The 21,132-nt window shown below is 47.0% G+C and overlaps 5 protein-coding genes, 1 non-coding gene and 1 pseudogene across 12 annotated transcripts; 2 read left to right on the forward strand and 5 right to left on the reverse strand.

The window, feature by feature from the left end:
• The first annotated feature begins 1,080 nt into the window (after positions 1 to 1,080).
• Positions 1,081 to 9,317, forward strand: LOC125545308 (annotated as a pseudogene).
• On the reverse strand, positions 6,284 to 8,513 carry LOC125545318 (putative protein ABIL2). Of its 7 annotated transcripts, none has more exons than XM_048709264.1 (8): positions 8,328 to 8,513; positions 8,137 to 8,219; positions 7,892 to 8,042; positions 7,712 to 7,811; positions 7,340 to 7,568; positions 7,146 to 7,255; positions 6,883 to 6,986; positions 6,284 to 6,793 (listed from the first exon to the last, which is right to left on the reverse strand). In XM_048709264.1, the coding sequence occupies exons 1-8, from the start codon at positions 8,418 to 8,420 to the stop codon at positions 6,623 to 6,625; spliced, it is 1,041 nt and encodes a 346-aa protein (XP_048565221.1). In that variant the 5' UTR covers positions 8,421 to 8,513; the 3' UTR covers positions 6,284 to 6,622. The 7 variants fall into 7 exon arrangements, with proteins under 7 accessions (XP_048565221.1, XP_048565216.1, XP_048565207.1 ...); XM_048709259.1 differs by having other exon boundaries at positions 6,284 to 6,799; XM_048709250.1 differs by having other exon boundaries at positions 6,284 to 6,799; positions 7,340 to 7,388; positions 7,479 to 7,568; positions 8,137 to 8,420.
• A 1,179-nt stretch (positions 9,318 to 10,496) lies between the features above and the next one.
• Positions 10,497 to 10,602, forward strand: LOC125533399. Its single transcript, XR_007294276.1, has one exon. It is a non-coding gene; the product is annotated as a small nucleolar RNA snoR113 (small nucleolar RNA).
• A 276-nt stretch (positions 10,603 to 10,878) lies between these two features.
• Positions 10,879 to 11,608, reverse strand: LOC125545366. Its single transcript, XM_048709284.1, has 2 exons — positions 11,378 to 11,608; positions 10,879 to 11,262 (listed from the first exon to the last, which is right to left on the reverse strand). The coding sequence occupies exons 1-2, from the start codon at positions 11,514 to 11,516 to the stop codon at positions 11,048 to 11,050; spliced, it is 354 nt and encodes a 117-aa protein (XP_048565241.1). The 5' UTR covers positions 11,517 to 11,608; the 3' UTR covers positions 10,879 to 11,047.
• A 1,256-nt stretch (positions 11,609 to 12,864) lies between these two features.
• Positions 12,865 to 13,745, reverse strand: LOC125545356. The gene is made up of 2 exons (XM_048709275.1): positions 13,425 to 13,745; positions 12,865 to 13,294 (listed from the first exon to the last, which is right to left on the reverse strand). The coding sequence occupies exons 1-2, from the start codon at positions 13,558 to 13,560 to the stop codon at positions 13,065 to 13,067; spliced, it is 366 nt and encodes a 121-aa protein (XP_048565232.1). The 5' UTR covers positions 13,561 to 13,745; the 3' UTR covers positions 12,865 to 13,064.
• Positions 13,746 to 14,956: 1,211 nt separating this feature from the next.
• LOC125545384 lies at positions 14,957 to 15,632 on the reverse strand. Its single transcript, XM_048709306.1, has 2 exons — positions 15,471 to 15,632; positions 14,957 to 15,352 (listed from the first exon to the last, which is right to left on the reverse strand). Exons 1-2 carry the CDS (start codon positions 15,601 to 15,603, stop codon positions 15,132 to 15,134), a joined length of 354 nt encoding a protein of 117 aa, XP_048565263.1. The 5' UTR covers positions 15,604 to 15,632; the 3' UTR covers positions 14,957 to 15,131.
• A 1,710-nt stretch (positions 15,633 to 17,342) lies between these two features.
• Positions 17,343 to 19,618, reverse strand: LOC125545373 (F-box protein SKIP1-like). Its single transcript, XM_048709297.1, has 2 exons — positions 19,142 to 19,618; positions 17,343 to 18,211 (listed from the first exon to the last, which is right to left on the reverse strand). The coding sequence occupies exons 1-2, from the start codon at positions 19,519 to 19,521 to the stop codon at positions 17,638 to 17,640; spliced, it is 954 nt and encodes a 317-aa protein (XP_048565254.1). The 5' UTR covers positions 19,522 to 19,618; the 3' UTR covers positions 17,343 to 17,637.
• Positions 19,619 to 21,132: the final 1,514 nt, after the last annotated feature.

The following is a 21,132-nucleotide window of genomic DNA, read 5'->3' on the forward strand; positions in this document are numbered from 1 at the left end:
TCATGATATAAGGAAATAAAATAATAACATTATTATTGCCTCTAGGGCATATTTCCTTCATTTTCACCATTTTACATGTGGTTGTGGCAGTTAGGTTTAAATTTTTAACTTTTGAAAACTTCAACATTTATTAATTAAGCAAAGGTTACACGAAGTCCTTGGGATAATTCCGGTGAAAGGCGCTTGGCTAACAATGAACAAGTAGATTACAATATCGATGCACATGCTTGAACACCACGGGAATGAAGATGTTGGACACAAACTTGATACCAACCACCACCCATCCCACCAAAGATTTGCCACGTTTGGGGACGCATAGCCGCCAAGTCGCTCCTCCTCCTTTAAGAAAGAAAGTTAGGGTTTCTGTCTCTCGCCGGCTCCGCCGCAGGTCCGCCTCGTCTCCAGTGGCCCTAGGGCCATGGGGACGCGGTGGATCCTGCCAAGGGCCGGTGGGAGGGCTCCGTTTTCAGTCGTTTTTCCTGTCTTGTTAGGGTTTGTGTCATGCTCAGAAAGGCGAGACGGCAGTGGCTCGCTGAAGATGGAATAAAGGTCTCCCCGTCTAGCCCCCGTTCCAGCCGTGCATCTAGCATCGTTGGTGGGCATGTGGAGGTGTGTCTCCGGCGGATCTATCTTTGGTGGATTTGCTCGGATCTCGTCGTTGTTCGTCTACGTTCGTGTGTCTTTAGGCTGAATCCTTCCAACCTACGTTATTCTTCATCGACGGCGGTTGCTGTTCTGGTGCGCTGGTTCTGTGGGGCCTTAGCACGATGACTTCCCGACTGTCTATTACAACAAGTTGTGTCCGACTCCGGCAATGGAGGGGTGATGACGGCGGCGCGCCTTTGGCTCGCTTCAGTGCTTGTAGTCGTTGCTAGGTGGTCTATGGATCTGGATGTAATTTTTATTTTTGGTGTTCGTTGTACTGCCATGATTGAAGATGAATAGATTAGAAGTTTTTTCGCGAAAAAAAATCTGTCACGTTTAGATGAGGAAATTGGAGATTTTTTTTTAAATACTAGTTTTTTAAGGAAATTTTGAAACACTAGTATTGGGGACGTTGGATCAACCACAGACAATCAGAGGCAAATGCTTGATTGAGCGACCGGAAGACGGGACCCGCTCAAAAGATCCACGCCAAACACCCACCGACGCCGTTGTCCGCCGCATCCGCCCTCGCCGCCGCTCCTCCTCCGGCTGAACCTAGTTGAAGTCCGGTCTGCGCCACTCCTTTGCCCCACCGATTTCCCCACTCCGCCTCCGCCGCTATTCCACCGCGCCGATGTCTCGCCTCCGCCTCCTCCGCCGCAGCTCCTCCTCCACCACACTGATACCCCGCCTCCGGCTCCTCCGCCGCTGCTCCACCTCCACCTCCACCTCACCGCCCTCAGGCCCCTGGTCTCCCCGAGACGCTTTTGTCGCCGCCATAGAGCGTGTTCGCGCCGGGACGCTCAGCCCGGAAGACGCTCACCACCTGTTCGACGATTTGCTCGGTCAAGCCACCCCGGTCCCCGATCGCACCATGAACGGCTTCTTTGCCGTCCTCGCCCGTGCCACGTCCCCCGCCGCCTGCATCAGAGATGGCCCCGCCCTTGCCGTCGCTCTCTTCAACCGTGTGCCGAGAAGAGGCCGGTCCGCGTGTGGCGGCGCCCACAGTCCACACCTATGGCATCCTCATGGACTGCTGCTGCCGCGCACGTCGCCCGGACCTAGGGCTTGCCTTATTCGGCCGCTTCCTCAGGACAGGCCTGAAGGCAAACGAGATCGTCGCCACCACCTTCCTCAAGTGCCTCTGCTGCGCGAAACGGACAGAAGAGGCTGTGAAAGTACTGCTTCACAGGATGCCCGAGCTGGGCTGTGTGCCTAATGCCATCTCGTACTCCATAGTTTTGAAAAGCTTGTGTGAAAATAGCATGAGTCAGCAGGCACTCGACCTGCTCCAGATGGCGGCAAAAGAAGGAGGCTGCCTTCCTGATGTGGTGGCATATAGCACAATCATCCATGGCTTCTTTAAGGAGGGCGAAATAGACAAGGCATGCCATCTATTCCATGAAATGATGCGGCAAGGGGTTGTGCCGACTGTGGTGACATACAACATAATAATTGATGCGTTGTGCAAGGCCGGAGAAATGGACAAGGCAGAGCTAGTCTTTCAGCGGATGGCTCGTAATGGTGCGCAGCCTAATAAAGCGACATGTAATGGCAGTAAATTTAGTTCACTGACTGACGGATATTGCTCAGTCGCCAAGATGGATAAAACATTCAAACTGCTTGATGCCATGGTATCAGTTGGAATTGAGCCTGATGCTGTTACTTATAGTGCACTTCTTGATGGCTATTTTAAAAATGGAAGGATCGATGATGGTTTGACCCTATTTAGAGAAATGTCGTGCGAGTTAAACCTACAACTGTGACATATGGCATCATACTGGATGGTTTATATCGTGCTGGGAGAACTGCTGCTGCAAAGGAAATGTTTCATCAGATGATCAAAAGTGGAATAACAGTGCCCATTTCCATATACACTATAATTCTTAGAGGACTTTGTAAAAATAATTGCGCTGGCGAAGCAATCACCATGTTCCAGGAATTACGTGCAATGAATGTGAAGTTTGATATCATAACACTCAATACCATGATTAATGCCATGTACAAGGTTCAGAGAAGAGAAGAAGCTAAAGGTTTGTTTGCTGCAATATCAGCCAGTGGGTTGATGCCTGATGCTTATACTTACAACGTAATGATAAACAATCTTCTAAAAGAAGGATCAGTGGAAGAAGTTGACAATATGTTTTCATTGATGGAGAAGAGTGGTTGTGCTCCCAGCTCTCATCTTGTAAATGATATCATCAGAAGGTTGTTGGAAAAAGGTGAGATTGCCAAGGCTGGAAATTATTTGTCTAAAGTTGATGGGAAGATCATCTCACTTGAAGATTCAACCACTTCATTGTTGTCGTCTCTTTTTTCAAGCAAAGGGAAATATCGGGAGAACATCAAGTTACTTCCTGCAAATTATCACTTTTTAGATGGATTTAGTGGCATTGCACATGAGACTAACTCCTAAGAAAGCACGGTTCAACTCTTTTCTTGCCATAAGGCCCTCCTGCTAGTACAAGATATCTTAATGGCCTGCTTTGTACCTTCAATATTTCATTGAGTTCATTTTGTGATGTGTCAAAGTCACAAGAATGTGTAATGTCTATGAATCTTTTGATCTTCGATGGGCAAGGAAACGTTGACCAAGTAGTCTAATTCCATTGGTGGTATGAGGTAATGACTTCGTAAGAATTTTTGGGGTAATTACTTCTGATGCGATTTGGGAAGGTATACAATCTTTTCTACCAGACACCTGAGATTTTATCCCTTTGAAACAGTCACTTTCCTTCATAAGAATGCATTTTTAGCAATGTCATTCTCAGTGGTCTGCTGTGCATGCGAGGGTGGATTTACTCTTGATTTGAAAATTATATTTTCTATGTCAGGACAAACAGGTTCTTGAAGAATGTATGTCTGAGGTTGCTGATGCTATGTTGAGTTAGCAGATATGCGAGCTCATGCCAGAGTCTCCTGTATTCTATCCTGTCAGTTCCATTGGTGGAGCTTGTTACATACAGGTGAGAAAATTATTTCCAGTTTGATTTCTATCTGCTCTACTACTTCACTGAAGATTCAACTATTTTTCCCCATGATGTAGGTAAAGGTATGACCAAGAATTCACCGGTGTGTGCTTCTGATTCAATCTGCAGGATGCCAACACCACCTCGGGTCCTGCACTTTCATAGGGATGAGGCGCCACTGCCAGCCTTGCATTGATGCGCTGTACTTACTTCCCCTCTTCATGTACGCGCTCACAGCAAGTTCTACCTCCAGGTCCCCCACCATACCCACCCTTCTTCAGGCCCTTCCTTTTCTTTGGATCAGTTTTTCTTTTTAACCTTGTGCTATCGGAAAATAGTTGGAGGCGAACCGTTCTTATGTTCTTGCCCAATCTTGGATGAACATCGTCACTTAGCTGTAAACTGAGTTTGCATGGAATTGTGGTGGATTAGAGGGCCCTGGAAAAGGCTTCATTCTTGCATGTTTGCTGAAAATTTGGTTGCACAGACAACTGGGTTCAGTCGCATAGTTGTATGCAGCCTATACAAGTTTGGATTCAGCCATTATGTAGCAGAATTTTAGTTTATCAATCATTTAGTTCTGCCCATGGTTATGCAAGAAACGTTTTTATGCTGTTCTCTGTTGCTACCGTTCATAGTGTTCAGCTTTAAGCTGCATTAAAACAGTAGTAATCCCACAATGCGCAGAAATAGCTGCTGAAGAAATACGATAACAGCCAGGTTTCTGTTGCTAACTCGTATTTAGCAACTAATTGTACATCTGCCATGTTTGCTAGTTTTAGAGGTGTACACAGTAGTAATTCAAATTGTCGAGTGCGATGAGGTAGCTAACTTCATACAAGGCTGAATTTTTTTTTTCGAGAATGCTTGGATTCACTTCATGGGAATTTTAGGGGGGGGTGGGGGGGGGGGGGGGGGGGGGGGAGATGAGGTGTTAAGGCCATGGCGATGGCGCCAATGGAGTGGGGGAGAGAGGTGAGGGTGGAAGAAAAGGAGCAAGGTTGGCAAGGAAGATATTTTGAAATGGGTATAATATTCGTTGAGAACATAAACCTCTCAGGGTATTCATATGAACTGTAATCAAAGATATTTTGCATGCACTTTCTGAGCTAAATACTAACTGTGGAATATTGCCAGGACAAGACCTTCCCTAGCCACCAGAACGTTTGTAGAAGACATGTTTTTAGCTGTAGTTGAACAGCAGCTGAATCACCAAAGCTCGGCGCATTAGAGATGTGAACGCGAGGAAGAGTGTTGCAGTGGGTGGCTAGACATATGGCTTTCTTGACCAATCTGAAACTGTACAACCTTGAAGAGAATACCTGCAAACAGCCCCGTATTGGAGTATGAGTTAAGTGATGGAATCATCACGAATTGGCTCTACCAGACTGGTATCGAGCTATATGGCCCAAGGTGGGCTATGTGCATGTTTTGCACAGCTTGAATAATTGGATATCGTAAGATGAGATGCGCTCGTCCACTGGCCATACAAAAGAGTTCCAAAGCTTGGTATGGCTTTTTCCATGGACTTGTTTCTCTGCAATAAATTGCAAAACTTCTTTGTTTTCTCGTTCTTAATGAGCTTGAACTTCAGAAATAGTTAGGCAACAATAGTATGTACCTTCTGTAGTATGAGATATCCGCGGTGTTGTATGCATAGCTAAATGAAAAAGATAGGCAAAGAACAGTATGCACCTTCAGGCCTCATTTGGCAGGCAAATATTGACGTGGTTCCCCTGTCCGAGAGGGCGTCTGCCTCTGCGACGCTGCCTGCCTCCTCCGCCCATTCAGCCTCCACCACATTGCCTTGTTTGTCGACGCTGTCCCAGCCGAGCCTGGCGATTGCCATTGGCACCTTCCTGACACTACTAGACATTGCAATTGTCCTTTTTTCCAGTGTTGTCCTTTTTGTCAGATGATGATCCAATGCCAGACATATGAACTGTTAGTTGATGGGGCTGTTGTTTCTGATGTGCAGTATATGGTACCGATAACTCGTTCTTAAACCACTTGAACATAAAATGAATTGTCTGGTGAAGCTCCAATGCTGCGAGTGTATTCTTGCAAGCTATTAGATAGCCTAGGACATGCCTTTTGACTGTATCATTTACTAGATTGATATATTCAGTATGGCAATGGGTGGCGCAGATACATTAAATTCAGCGAGCCATGGATGGGAAAGGCCACTGTATAAACAAGAACCAGGAACACAAGATAATACCTAGCTGCAGGGGAGGGAAAATCAAAAGGCAGAGTAGGCCATAGTCCACGCAACGGCATCGAGGGGAAAAAACATAGGGATAGAGGACGACATGTACTGAATAAGTATATATATAGACATATAGCATTGGCCAGAACATAGAAAAAGCCAGGTTTTCCAAATTTCAGTCGATCTATGATAGATGTATAAGCAACTGATCCTTGCATAATTTCTGGTGCATCCATACTTTCTGCACTTTTAAGGATGTTGTCAGGCACCAGGAGCCAGTTCATCATGAATTGGGTTGTTCTCATGTTGCCCACTGTTATAGGCAGATTTTAGAGGTAAACTGTGATCCAAAATATCGCACCCGTTTCTAGAAAATACAAACTGCAGTCAAGTATCAAGTATTAGTTTAATAGCAATATGAGAGTCTTAAATCTGCGCATGGACAAACTGCACAGAACATAACAAGCCACAGTTTGCCTGACTTGATGAATGTACATTGCCTAACTAATGTACTGCTGATGTAACATGAAAACGTGAGTTCTGTTAAAGAGACAGAAAAAGGTTAATGCCTTACTCGATACATGTATCCAACAACGTCATCCAGCACACCTATCTCTCGAGCAAAATAATAATAATTCAAGTCATTTCCAGTGCCAGGGCTCACCTTAAGCACCGTCTTTCAAATGGTGAAAAAACATAAAGAATAATTACTATTAAGAGGAATCGGACAAAGTTAACTGAGTACAGAGTACTGAGGATAGTAATGGACACTCCTATGAAAAATTTCATCCTTTACAGCCTAAGGAACACTATCCTGCAGTGGTTCTTCTTTTCCAGACTTGCGCCTACTGAGCAGAGACTTGAGGAACTTCTTGCCCTTCTTCAGAGTCTGCTCGCTTTCCATGGAATCATCATTGTACCTGTCAGTGTATGACCGCAGCGGTGCCAATCTCTTGGGATCTGAAGTTGTCTGCATCTTGAGCAACATGAAATATTGTGTCAGCATTGTAAGGCATATCATTCCTGGTAGTCTTGTGTTCACAAGCCAGCTTGGTTTACCTGGACCCTGACACTTGATGTCTTGAGCAAGGATGACTTCTTTGAGAGTGACCCAGACCTTGTGAGTGGAGTTGTCAAATAAATTGGTGAATCCGATCTTTTATCTGTTAAGCAGAAACAAGATTGTCCACGGAACAATAGTATATTTATTCATTAATCGATAAATTTTAGCAGATAAGAGTAACTCTGTAATCATTTCGCGGAAACTGAAGCATCGCGCACTCATATACCACCGTCGGCTATTGAACTTATTGCTACTATACCTCTTTTGGTGGGTATTGCAGTATCAGAAGGCGGCACGAAGCGCGGATGCTGTGCTGGAGAGGATGAACGTGCGCTCTGAGAAGGTGCACGGGCAATCGACCGGAGCTTGCTGCAAATGATAATTTTCAGTTTGGCAGCTCAACTGCAAAGTAAGAAACCCAAGCTGATATGTAGTTTGCAAACTGAAACTGACCGGAATGAAGCTTGCTTGTATTTGTTTTTTGTTTGAGCTGCAGATGCTGCTGCTGCCAACACGTAGGCATTCCAGGTCAAAATCAAGTTCAAGATATCCAACACACGTCCGCCATTTTTCATGGATTGCAGATCCTTACCACGGAAGGCCTGATGCATCTGCGCAGTCCTGCTCTTGACCTTATTCATCTCGCTGAAGTTCGGCACGGCATTGGGAACTGAACCATCTCCTGCTGAAATCACTTTAGTAAGTAAGGCATCAAGATGTCTCACCCGAGTTGACCCTCATCCACTTTTCTTGCGTCTTGAATGTGCCGACAGGCTAGAAAACAGAGCCACAGCAAAGGCACAAAGGTATCTTATGGCCACTTACCTGGTAAGATGTACCTCTTGTGATACTTTGGAGCGGCGATCGACAAGGATTGCTGCGTCAGGCCTTCTCTGTTCACGCATGCGTGGATCGCCTGAGCTCTCTGAAACCAACCGCCTCGTTAAATCCGAAGGCATATTGCAAGGAGATTTACTGCTGAATTTAGGATGCACCAACTAAAACCTGCTGGATGCAGGAGACCCGCAGGTTGGCTTCGGCCACCTCGTCGAACCTTTGATCGACAAGGCTGGAGACTTTGAAGGATACGGACCCTAGGTGATCTACAGTGTTGACCAGGGCCTTCACAGCGTATTCCTTGAGGTTACTCATCACCCTGTGCGCATATGCATATACGTGGAAGCTTGCTGATTAGCTACATGATGATCATGTGGAGCATGCAGGAGGAAGCAATGGGTATATGACAGTACGCCTGCTTTCGGCCTTCCTGTGTGTAGGCCAGCTCGAAATACTCTGCTGCGGAATACAGCTGCGGCCGCAGAGCCTTGAGATCCTGCATAGAGAGAGTGAGATTGTTGCTGATGTGAAAATGCCCAAGCAGAGTCTTGAGATTGCAGGGGAAGATCGATAAGCACGGGCATAATTTGAAGGATGAACCGACCTTGATGGTTTCAGAGAAGATGAATGCCTCCTCCATCTGCACCTCCTCCATGGTGCCGCCTCTTCTCCGGAGAGGCCCCGCCGCTTCCACCATTCAAACCAACTCTCTGTTTCCTTGCCTCTCTCAGGCCTTCTCTGATCAGGAAGCTTGATGATATTATATGGCGATGTTGGTGCAGAAGAGGAGAAGCACTCATGGTGATGAACTCAGCCAGCTGGGAGGAAGAAGGCCTTATGGGTCAAGGAGGAGGAGGAGGCGTGTCATTAGCACGACAGGTATTTGACTAGTACCAGAAGAGTAGTTTATGGTTGATGGCCTGGCAATGGCAGGAACAGCTATACATAATAATGCCATTCATGGCAAGGCAAGGCAACTAACATGAGACCCTTTTTGCTTCCTTATAGGCAATTAAGGCAACATGAGACCCCCTTTTTTTAGGTAATTAGGGTGACAACAACTGCTCTACTCACTCTGCTGGATGTTGACTGCATCATGTACCACATTGACAGCAGATATGGTCCTGCGTACTCATCTATAGTTATATATTATCGACAAGTCTACATGTACCACTGCAACCCCACAGCTATCAGCCAATCATGCATCATCACCCACCCATGAAGCTCTGATCCATTCCTCGACAGCAAGGAGCAGTCAGCAGAGGGGTGACAGGAGGACGGGCACTGCAGAGTGGAGTGAAGTCGGTAGGGCTAGCCACTGATTTAATCGCACCAGTGTCCAGGTGGTTAGCCAGTCAGTCAAGATGCATTTGGCTCACACTGTGCATGTAGGGCAACCAAAAGAGAGAAGGCAGGGTGGGGTTTGGTTGGGATGCTGGACCGGAGGCTTGTTTCCCTTTTCTTTCTGCTAGACTAGATAGATGATAAATCGCGCGTTGTTTTGGAAATGTTCCGCAATATATTCCAATGAGACTTGGTTGTAGGGAATATAAATATTTGGAGTAATTAATAATATGAGAACTAAGACTTAAAATTCGCATGGTTTATTGTGTTTGGCAGGTATTGTACAGTTGTAAAATATTTCCCTGCCCATTTTTGAAATATAAATAGCATAGTGGAATGGAAATTCTCATGCATGTTTGCATGTTGAGAGAAATCAGTTAGTGTGAGGTATAGCTGTTTAAGGTACTACTCCCTCCGTTCCTAAATACTTGTCTTTCTAGGCATTTCAACAAATGACTACATACGGAGCAAAATGAGTGAATCTACACTCTAAAATATGTCTACATACATCTGTATGTAGTAGTCATTTGAAATGTCTAGAAAGACAAGTATTTAGGAACGGAGGGAGTACTATACTACAGTAGAAGACATGTTGTGCATGCATGTTCTGCCCCATGAGTATGGGCCCTCCTCATGAGTCACCACACCACACTGCTAGCTGGTCGCGTCATAATCACAAACTCTAAGGATACTCTTCTCAACAACAGCAACCCCATAGCTCTTCTGTGCGTGCAGCTTACTGATATTAATCTTTCGCCAAAATGTGTGCAGTGCAGGTACCCACAAGATCCGGCAGAAGTGCTTTTCCCGTACCAAGCATATAGATAGGCTCAACTCCAAGCAAGAAGGGCGGTGAATCATTACACATGGATTAACTACTATTTCCTCTGTTTGGGACATCATTGGTTGGTTTTTGCCTTGATCAAGCAAACTCAAAAGAGAAAAATTAATAATTAAAAAACGAAAAATAAAAACCTAGACAGAAAACCACACGCGAAAAAGAACAGAATACCCTTTTTTGAGGGGCAAAAGAGCTTTTTTTTTAGGGGTAAAAGAACAAGAAAACAACATTCAGTCAACGAACGAGAAAAAACCAAAGCCAGTGAACGAATGCAAGCGCACATGTCGGCCCTGGAACGCCGGCCCACCTCCATCGGCCAGCACATATCGGCCCTGGAACGTCGGCCCAGCAGGCGAACGCGAGAGCCGAACTGCTCTATAAATATAAACTTAGGGCTCCCGGTGCCCCTCCCATCCCCTCCCTTCCTCCTCCTCTGTTCTGTATCCGCGCTGCGGCGCCGCCGCCATCCCGATTTCTTCCCTGGTTTCGATTCGATTGCGTTCTTGGTTTTCATTCCTTTTTCTTATCTGTCTGATTTGATCGTCTTGTTGCCTCTTCTTGGTACCAATGCTTTGGTGATGTGATTTGCGGCAGTGAGGAGAAATTGAAAGGCCGGTCTTACGGCTGCCTCCCGTCCCAGGACGGTAGTAGCGTGATGTGATTTCATTCGGCGAAAGGTTGTACTCTGAGCCGCCGCCGTTTCTTACCCTAGTATAGATATAGATCCCAAAGCTTTGATGTTTCTTTTTTCCTTCTCTTCCATGGCTTCTGTGCGAGTTTCCGGGCCTTCTTGCTGCCGCTGATTGTTTCTTACTGTACAGAAAAGGAGAATGTCAAGATCCCTGGGCCGAAACATCTAACTTTTTAAGCTGGCTGAATATATATTGCTTACACTGATGAACAGTCTGCCTAGTCTAACATAACATAACATGCAGATCTCTGAATATATCCTAGTATTAGTCGATTTCCATGTATAACAACTTTTTCATTCATGCCTGATCGTTTTACTGACAACAAATAAGGGGATGTGACTCCAGTAACTTCCACAGACAGGATGGAGACCGGTAAACACAACTGTTCGACACTGACAAACATCAGGCAACCAGTTTCTGATACTGCAACACCACAAGATGAGCGCTTCAGAAGCTGAGCGTGGAGAGAAGGGCGGTAGCTGTGAAAACCAGCGCCAAAGCAGAGGTCGCCGAAGCCGGCCGTGCCACAGTGCCGCCGTTCTTGGTGCGGCGCGGCCCTGTGTCTGCGGCGCCACCACCAGTGTTCCTACCGCTGCCTTCTCCAGAGCCACCTGCCATGCGCCCAACCTTCCTGGCAGTTTGCATCCTCTCCCCTTGGGTTTCTGCAAAGTGAAAGGCAGCAATTCATGGAATACTTTTTGTTAAGAGATTTTGCTTCATGACAATCATCAAGAAAGTAGAGTGCAAAGAGGAGATGGATGCACACAAAATACCAACCATGTTGATGAGGCCTCAGACGATGATGAGCTGCATCCTCCTCGGCCATGGCGCTTCTTGCAGCTGCAGCACACGGTATGCCATGGGAAGCAAAGGTGAGTAGGAGGAGGAGGTAGAGAGTGAGAGCGCCTTTCCTCATCTTGGGGATGGGACTGGTGACCAAGAGAAACTCACGGAGGCTTCTCTTATAATTCCTGGAGGCTCGAGAGTAGCTATACTCCACAGAGTTAAGTTCACGGTGGCACCAGTTGAGCTTTGTTCTTTCTGGGCCATCCTTATCTCAACAGGGATAGCTTGAATAACTGGATATCGTGAGATTTCCATGGACTTGTTTCTCTGTGATAAATTGCAAAACTTATTTGTTTTCTCATTCTTCATAAGTTTAAACTTCAGAAATAGATAGGCAAGAATAGTGTGTACCTTCTGTAGTTTGAAATATCTGCAGTGTTAACATGCATGCATGTGCATAGCTGAACAAAAAAGATAGGCAGGAACAGTATGGCTGCCGCGGCAGGTGCCTGTCGTTTGATCTTTTCTTTCGAACTTTTTTACTTCTGGATGATTTTTCAGATTCTTGCATACTTGCTTGGAGAAATGGAACAAATTGGGAGGAAACCGGTTTCATCGGTGCCGCCGCTCTGCAGCGAGAATTATTCTGTGCTGGAGGAGAAGCCAGGAAAGAAATTTCTCAGCCAGAGCTTTCCAAACAAAACCGTGGCAAATGCTGAATATTTTTACGGATTTGTACGCACCGTGCGCACGCGAGGATTGTTTTGTGCTGTAGGCACATGTGGAGCTCCTGAGATCAAATGTATGGTTGGCTGTTGCGGTTTGTTTCTCCTTTTCTTTTCTTTAGAGGTGTTGCTGTGTTTACTTGGTAGGCTAGCGGGAGGATCGCATGAATAATCATTTGCGATGCCTGGCCTGGAATGCCGGCCCAGCAGGCGAGCGCTAGCCGAATTGCCCTGTAAATACACTTTGGTGATGCGATGTGCAGCAGTGAGGAGAAACCGAAAGGCCGGTCTTACGGCTGCCTCCCCTGGATGGTAGTAGGCTGATGTGATTTCATTCGGCGAAAGGTTTTACTCCGAGCCGCCGGCCGTTTTTATCCCGGATCCCCCAAGCTTTGCTGCTTCTTCTCGCCGTTCCTCCATGGCTGTCTGCTACTGTTAACGATCCTCTGTTGCCCCCAAGGCTTTCGTTTTCTTCTTGCTACTGATTGTCTTTGTTAGTATTATGGTTGTCCGGGAGTTTCCTTATCAGTACTCCCGACGTTTTTGCGGAGGGTGTACTGTAGAGTGATATGATTGCACGAGTATATCTTGAGCCGGCTGAATATATCTTGCTTACACTTGGCGAACAGCATAGATTCCACTGGCTGGTGGCTGGTCAACACACTGGAGAGCAGGATATTATCCTAGCGATTGCTTCCATTGGAGAAGAACTTGCATGCATATCTGGCCGTTTTTCTAACAGCACTCATGGGGGATTTTCATTCCCTGATTTATTAGTGTCTCTATGACTAGTACGAACCCAGTATACAGGCAATTCAACAACTTAGGAAGCACTCATACAGGACAAATAATACTAGTAGCCAGCAAACATCATACCATTCCGATACCGACAAACATCATCAGGCAAACAATTTCTGAAACTGCAACACTGGACGAATACTGGTGCTTGAACTTCAGAAGCTGAGCGCGGAGAGAAGAATGGTGCTGGTGGTGAAAACCAGCGCCAGGACGGAGGTCGCTGGAGCTGGCAGCGCCGTGGCAATGTTCTTGCCGTTGTGTGGCCTCGTGTCCGTGGCTCCGCCACCGGTGTTCCTGCCGCCGCCGCCGCCTGCTCCGGCACCACCCGTCGCCCGCCCAACCTTCCTGGGACTCTGCATCTCCAGGAGACTCTTGCCTTGGGTTTCTGAAAAGCAAAACAGCGTACCCAGGAGTGCTTTTGTAAGAGATTTAGCTTCATGACAGGGCTCAGGGAACCTGAAATATATCAAGAAATTGGAGAGCGAAGGGGAGATGGATGCACACAAAATACCAACCAAGGTGATGAGGCCTCAGATGATGATGTGCTGCATCCTCCTCAGCCATGGCGCTCCTCGCAGCTGCGGAACACCATCCGTCATGGGAAGCAAAGGTGAGCAGGAGGAGAAAGAGAGCGAGAGCGCCTTTCCTCATCTTGAGATGGACCAACAGAGAAACGCCGATGTGCAGCGTGTGCGGAGGCTCCTCTTATAATTCCTGGAGGCTGGAGAGTAGATATACTCCACTGGCTAAGTTCATGGTGGCACCAATTGAGCTTTGTTCTTTCTGGGGCATATACTGAGCTGGATGTGCTTTGTGCTCTGCCTTTCCCACTCTTTTGTTAGCCCGCAAAATCAGGATTGGTACTCTCATATAATACTATTGTGTGCCTTTCTCACTCTTTTGTTGGCTCACACAATCAGGATTAGTGCTCTCCCTTAATACTATTGTGGATTAGCACCACTCCAAAGACAAGCCAATAGTATGAAATCTTTTGCTTCGGTGCTATTTGGCACGACCGATGATTCTGCTGGGGGGATAAGAGGGGACAAAGCAAAAGCCACGGCAAGCAGAACATTTGGTTGTTTTTCAGTGCATGTGCTTGGCGCATCGATTCCATTACTTTTTGCCAGCTCTAACCTACAATAATTTTTTGGAGACCACATGCAGGCTGTGATGTAAAAATCGTGAGATTGATTCTTTTGGTTACTGACTACACGAAAGGAAGGTCCGGTCAGAACGGGATACGGTGATCTTTGCCTTTCTGAGATGTCGTTTTTGCCGAAATTTGAACGGCCCTTCTAGCCCAAGTTTTGACGTTTTCTGCACAAGAATAGTTAAATCAGTAGAAAATAGCAAGGACAACAGCTAAAAAGTAATCTTACACAAATAGTACAGATCATGAAACTGGACTTATGAAATCATAGAGGGTGTTCGTTTCTTCTCAATAAAGTAAAATTAGATGCAGCAGTAGTCATCCTGAAAAGAATTATGTTTGCACTGATTGAAAGTTTGGCCCCCATCCCAGTTTCTTATTGGGTTTGATTGTCTTCTTGTCGTCGCTTCTTCTCTCTTACCAGTTCTTTTTTATTCTCTGTTTTTGATCGCATTGTCGTTCTTGGTACAAATGCGATGGTGATGTGTGGCAGCGAGGAGAAACTGAAAGGCCGGTCTTATGGCTGCCTCCCCCGACTCGTCCCGGGACGGTAGTAGCGTGATGTGATTTCATTCGGCGAAAGGTTTTACTCTGAGCCGCCATTTCTCACCCTCAAGCTTTGGTGGTTCTTCTCGCCATTCCTTCCATTTTCTTCCATGGCTGCCTGCTCTACTTCTACTGTTAACGATCATATTTTGGCCCGAAGGCTTCTGTTCTCTTCTTGCCGCTGATTGTCTTTAGTATCATGGTTGTTTGAATTTCGGAACGTTCTTTGTACTGATTGTTCTTATTACTGTGCAGTGATATGATTGCACAATCAAGACACAACTTTTAGATCCCTAACTAACTTTTTGAGCTGACTGACTATATACTGATGAATAATATAGATTCCACTGGCTAGTCAACACAAGTAATTCAACAATTTAGGAAGCACACAAACAGGATAAATACTATAGCCAGCAAACAGCATATCACTCCGATACCCACAAACATTATGCAAACAGTTTATGAAACTGCAACAATACACACATACTAGTACCGTGCCCGCAATCGAAATGAGTATAGGACTTCAGAAGCTGAGCGCCGAGAGAAGAACGGTAGTGGTGAAAACCAGCGCCAGGACGGAGGTTGCTTGAGTTGGCAGCGCCATGGCACCGCCATTCTTGCTGTTGTGTGGCCTTGTGTCCGTGCCGCCGCCACCGCTCTTGCCGGCGCCGCTGCTGCCCCCTCCAGATCCACCTGTCGCGTGCCCAACCTTCCTGGGAGTCTGTATCTCCAGCAACCTCTTGCCTTGGGTTTTTGGAAAGTATGAAACAGCGATTCCAGGAATAGTTAAGAGATAGTATATCAAGAAGGTAGAGAGCAAAGAGGAGATGAGATGGATGCACACTTAATAGTTAATACCAACCATGGTGATGAGGCGTCAGATGATGATGAGCTGCATCCTCGGCCATGGCGCTTCTCGCAGCTGCTGCGCACCATGCCCCATGGGAGGCAAAGGTGAGGAGCAGGAGGAAGAGGGCGAGAGTGTGTTTCCTCATGTTGTAAGATGGAACTTCGATGTGGAGCATGTGTCGTGGAGGCTCCTCTTATAGCTCCTGGGGGCTGGAAAGTGTGCTACTCCTCGGTTTTCGGCTACTTTTCCTTATTACTAATAGTCAATTCTTTTCTTCTATATATGAAAAGACAGAGTTCCCGCCGGTTGCACGAAAAAAGAAGCTACTCCACTAGTTAAGTTGAGTTCATATGGTGGCAACATGCCAGCTTTGTTCTTTATGGGTCAGACACTGTGTTGTGAGCTGGAGGTGCTTTGTGTTTTCTCACTCTTTTTGTTAGCACACAAAATCAGGTTTTAAGTACTCTCCCTCCCATAATACAATTGCTGATTAGCACGACCCCAAAACAAGCAACAGTGCCAAATCTTTTGCCTCAGTTCTACTTGCCACCACTGCTGCTGGGGTTAACAAGGGAACATTTGGTTGCTTTTCAGTTTGTGCATGTGATTGGAGCAGAGAGAGATTCCATGATGCTCCCAACATGGAATTGTTGCCAGCTCTAACCTACAAGTTTTTTTTCTTAGACCACAGGCAGGCTGCAATGTAAATATTCTGTGATTGTGTGTTTTCTTCTTTTGTTGGTGACTAGACTAAATGAAAGGAAGGCCCTATCAGATCAGGATGCGGTGCGGCCTTTTCCTCTCCCCAGATGTATATGAATGGTTCTTTTAGCTCTGAGTTTTCAGATGCAATTGTTCAAGAAAGCGTTTTTAAGTGACGCTTAAGCGCGATTAAGCGCTGAGCGATGGCAAAGCGCTTCGCTTTTGCCCTAAGCGGTAGATTAAGCGTTTTTTATTTAAATTTGACCAAAATTTGGCAATTTTTGTACTTCTTCTGCTGGTCTGCTTGCGCAATAATGGTAATATGCTATTTATCTTATTGCTAGGCTATGTTCAAGAACTATTTCCTTCATATTTTGGCAAAATTCTGTCCACATGATATCTGTTAGGTTATGTCTATTTGAACTGAACTGCATTTTAGTTGTTATTTTGCTTGCTATGCTAACCTGATATGTATTTGCTATTGTGTGAACTGTATTTCAGATGCTACTTCAATTACCCATGTGCCATGCTTCCTATTTTCATGCGTATATCATTCAAAATCTGTCAAATTCTAGCCAATTTCAAAGAACGCTTAAGTGCGATTAAGCTGCGCTTAAGCGCTCATTGCTCTAAGCTGTGGCCTTCCGCTTCGCTTACGCTTTTCTGCGGTAATTGCCTTTGGCTCCTAGGTGCATATGCATCAATAAAACAAAAATCTTATGGAAATAGTGGTACATTTGTTGGGTTATGAGAGGTTTGCACAGACCATGAAACCGTTCTTCAGAAAATAAAGTTAGACGCAGCAGTGGTCATCCTGAAAAGAATGATGTTACACACTGACTGAACTGGAAGGCAGTCACCTCCTCTTTCCAGGGCAGGTTTGAGACACTGAAAGGTGGGCACTCATATGTGCTGTCTACAAAATAAGCTTCTATGGAGTGTTTCTTTTCATGTTGCATGAGATGTCTATGCTCTCAGGCGTATGCCAGATCATGATCCCAACTGCCCAGATGGCAATGCGTAATCCGCCCATCAAAGAATTCGTCGCATCTGTTTCCACATTATATGGAACAGAAAGAAAGGTCGCCATAACCAAAAAGGTGGTTTGGATCAGCATCAAATTACCAAAAGGTGGATTGGGTCAGCATCAAATTACCAAAGGTGGTTTGGATCAGCATCAAATAAACAAAGCTATGCTCCATGAGGGTCTAACATACCGCACAAACATAGATCGGATGTGTTTATCCAATGAAGAATTACCAGGGTCTAAACATACCACACACATAAACCACAACGTATAATTGTACATAAATAAATTTACAAATACTGGAAGCAAAACCATCTCCCATGTATATAACAGAATGTTACTGCTCTCCAAACAAACATACCTGTCATACACATACTGTATATAACAGTAACGAGCATACGAGCCATCATCAGTCGGAGGTGACCCTTGAGAACACGAGGGTCATTCTTTTCATATCTGAAATACATTTGTCTGGAACCTCTCATCGTATAACTGCCAGTGCCCGTACCTCTCCATGTGGAAAGCCGACCTCGGTATGTAAAAGTTGGGCTTCACAAGCGTCTCCAGGTTCTTCAGGTTAGCAGCAGCCTGTTCTATCCCCCTGCTCGTCAAATTCGCGCAGCCAAACAGGTCCAGAACCTCCAGCTCCTTGCATCCTTCTGCGATCGAGTTGAGGCCGACGCCAGATAGCTTCGCGAACTTGAGCACGAGTTGTTTCAGCTTCGGCATGGACCTCGAGATCGCTATTGCTTCCCTGTCGCCGTCCTGGGGGCATGCTCTTAGATACTCTGCTGGGACTGTTCGAACATGCTCTGATGAATCAAGCCAGTTGAATATGCTCCTCTTAAGGACCACGAGGTTAGGGCAGCTCTGCCCAATCACTTCGAGTGACTTGTATGAAACCTCGTAGCAGTAGCTGATGTCCAATTCTGTGAGGATAGGACAGCAGGATGCAACAGTGAGCATTGATCGGTCAGTTACGCTCGGGCTGCTTTGGATGGAAAGGATGCTGAGCTGTGGGGAGCTACATATGAATGAACGAATCGATAAACTCATAATGATACATCCAATCCAAGCGAAAAGATAAGACCAGTTAGTCATACATATGGACACGTCAAGTCCAAGCAAATAGTTGTCGCCATGTACACTCTTATTGCCCCAGAAACAACTATGGACCATGAGAAGGGTTATGATTGACATCATCAGGTAAGGGGATCACATTAAGATGCAAGTTAGCACAGTATAGGATCTATCATTTCCACTCAATGTCATCTTTGCTTTATGGTCTATATCCTCGAAACGCGAAAAACATTCCAAAACGAGTATACTTCTCTAGCACCACATTCTTGTGACAAACAGGGGTTATTACAGCATAGTAGGTTGCCAGAGGTGGTTTCGAAACAGTCAGTAGTGTGGTAATCAATGAAGCTAGCAGCCTATATAAACATCATCAGCCAACAGATCTCCTCAAAATGTGAATTAAAAACTCCAGCTTCATATAGTACTTAACAGAAGTAGGGACAAAGAGACGTGATGTTCACTAATCTAATGTAGACGACCCCCAAAACTAGTCATCTACCAACCAGAGAAGCATCTAGAACTCTGGAACAAAGTGACACCGAAGCTGCGAGAGTGAAAGAATAAAACATGTAACCTAAGATCATTTATGAAGAAATCCTAATTCTAGAACATGTACCCACATGAAACTGATATAGTCAACTAATAGCAAGTGGATGGCAACAATGGTGTGATTACTAGTTTCCTTTCCATGTTGCAAGGGTGGTTACCCTCAACATCCTCCCACATGGAATTAATCTCGTTTGGATTTTTAATCGAGCTTCCCTCCACAGAGGAATCCTATTGGATTTATATGTTTACAGGTGAGCGGGTGAGGCCTGGAAGGACGGTTCAGAGCAGCGGTAGGAGGATTGTAGGATTGTAAGGTTGCGCGAACCTCTTGGCGGCGGATGCGAGGGCGTCGCCGGAGCAGTGCCGGACCCGGACCACGCGGAGCTCCCCGGCGGCGAGCGAGGCGGCGGAGCGGAGCATGGCGTCGACGCGGCGCTGGAAGGCGGGCGTCCACCACTCGGCGGCGTCGGCGCCGACGGCCTCGAAGGCCGGTTCGAGGTCGAGCGCGGCGAAGAGCGCCGGCCGGGAGCGCGCGGCCGCCCGCCAGGCGCGGCAGCACGGCATGGCGCCGCGCCACAGGTCCTCCGGGCCCAGCCGCGAGAACGCCTCCGCCAGGCACACCGGCGTCAGATCCGCCCAGTCCCTCTCCCCCTCCCCCTCCCCCTCCGGCGCCGCCGGCTCGTCGGCCTCGCCTCCCGTCGCCATCTCGCCTCCGCTTGCTTTTCTTTTCGGGTTTTCCTTTGGGGATCTTGAAGAAGACACGCCACGCCGCTCTCCACAAGAGTTTTTTTTTTTTTTGAGAATGCTCTCCACAAGAGTTGTGTGTGTCAGTGTGTGTGTGGACACCTGTAGCGACGTGCTCCCGGGGTGGATTTCTTGCGCCCGGGCTCGATGGAGCCCTGTTTTTCAAAATTTCGAAAATCTAATTTAAAGGATTCAAAAAAACCTAAATTCTTAAAAGAGCATGCTATCTGGCTGAAAAGAGCGGCCGCGGATTGTGCGGCATACAGCTCCAGCTGTTCCCTGGTCGGATTTCTGGTCCAACTCGAGCGTCGCGTCGTGCTCTCTCGCACCGCGGTGGTGGGCCCCACATGTCATAGGCTGCGTAAGTTTCTTTGCCGGGGGGTGGCGCCAGATGTAGTGAGGCGGCAATTTCAAATTTCTAGCCATTCTCCTCGCCCTCGTCTCGCCTGAAATCCCCTTTCTCTTGCCCTATCCTCATTTCTCCCCTCATTTTCTCCCGCAAATCCACGATTCTTGCGGTTACGAGGCGACATTGGAGATGGCCGGCGACATGCGGGGGATGGGACTGGACGGAAGTGTTGAGGAACGTAGCAGAAATTCAAAATTTTCCTACGTGTCACCAAGATCTATCTATGGAGAGACCAGCAACGAGGGGAAGGAGAGTGCATCTACATACCCTTGTAGATCGCTAAGCGGAAGCGTTCAAGAGAACGGGGTTGATGGAGTCGTACTCGTCGTGATCCAAATCACCGATGATCAAGTGCCGAACGCACGGCACCTCCGCGTTCAACACACGTACAGCCCGGTGACGTCTCCCACGCCTTGATCCAGCAAGGAGAGAGGGAGAGGTTGAGGAAGACTCCATCCAGCAGCAGGACAACGGCGTGGTGGTGATGGAGGAGCGTGGCAATCCTGCAGGGCTTCGCCAAACACCACGGGAGAGGAGAAGGACTTAGGAGAGAGGGAGGGGCTGCACCAAAGGCATAAGGGGTTCTCTCAAGAGGCCCTCCTACCCTCACTATATATAGGGAGCCCAAGGGGGGGGGTGCGCCAGCCCTAGGAGATCCAATCTCCTAGGGGGGCGGCGGCCAGGGAAGGTTTCCCTCCCCCCCAAGGCACCTAGGAGGTGCCTTACCCCCTTGGGACTCCTCCTTAGGGTTCCCCCCCACCCTAGGCGCATGGGCCCTAGGGGGAAGTGGCGCCCCAGTCCACTTTGGGCTGGATCCCTTCCCACTTCAGCCCATGGGACCCTCCGGGATAGGTGGCCCCACCCGGTGGGCCCCCGGGACCCTTCCGGTGATCCCGGTACAATACCGATGACCCCAAAACTTGTCCCGATGGCCGAAATAGGACTTCCTATATATAAATCTTTACCTCCGGACCATTCCGGAACTCCTCGTGATGTCCGGGATCTCATCCGGGACTCCGAACAACATTCGGTAACCACATACAAGCTTCTTTTATAACCCTAGCGTCATCGAACCTTAAGTGTGTAGACCCTACGGGTTCGGGAGACATGCAGACATGACCGAGACGTTCTCCGGTCAATAACCAACAGCGGGATCTGGATAC

This window comes from Triticum urartu, chromosome 1, assembly GCF_003073215.2.
Source record: "Triticum urartu cultivar G1812 chromosome 1, Tu2.1, whole genome shotgun sequence".
Lineage (NCBI taxonomy): Eukaryota > Viridiplantae > Streptophyta > Magnoliopsida > Poales > Poaceae > Triticum > Triticum urartu.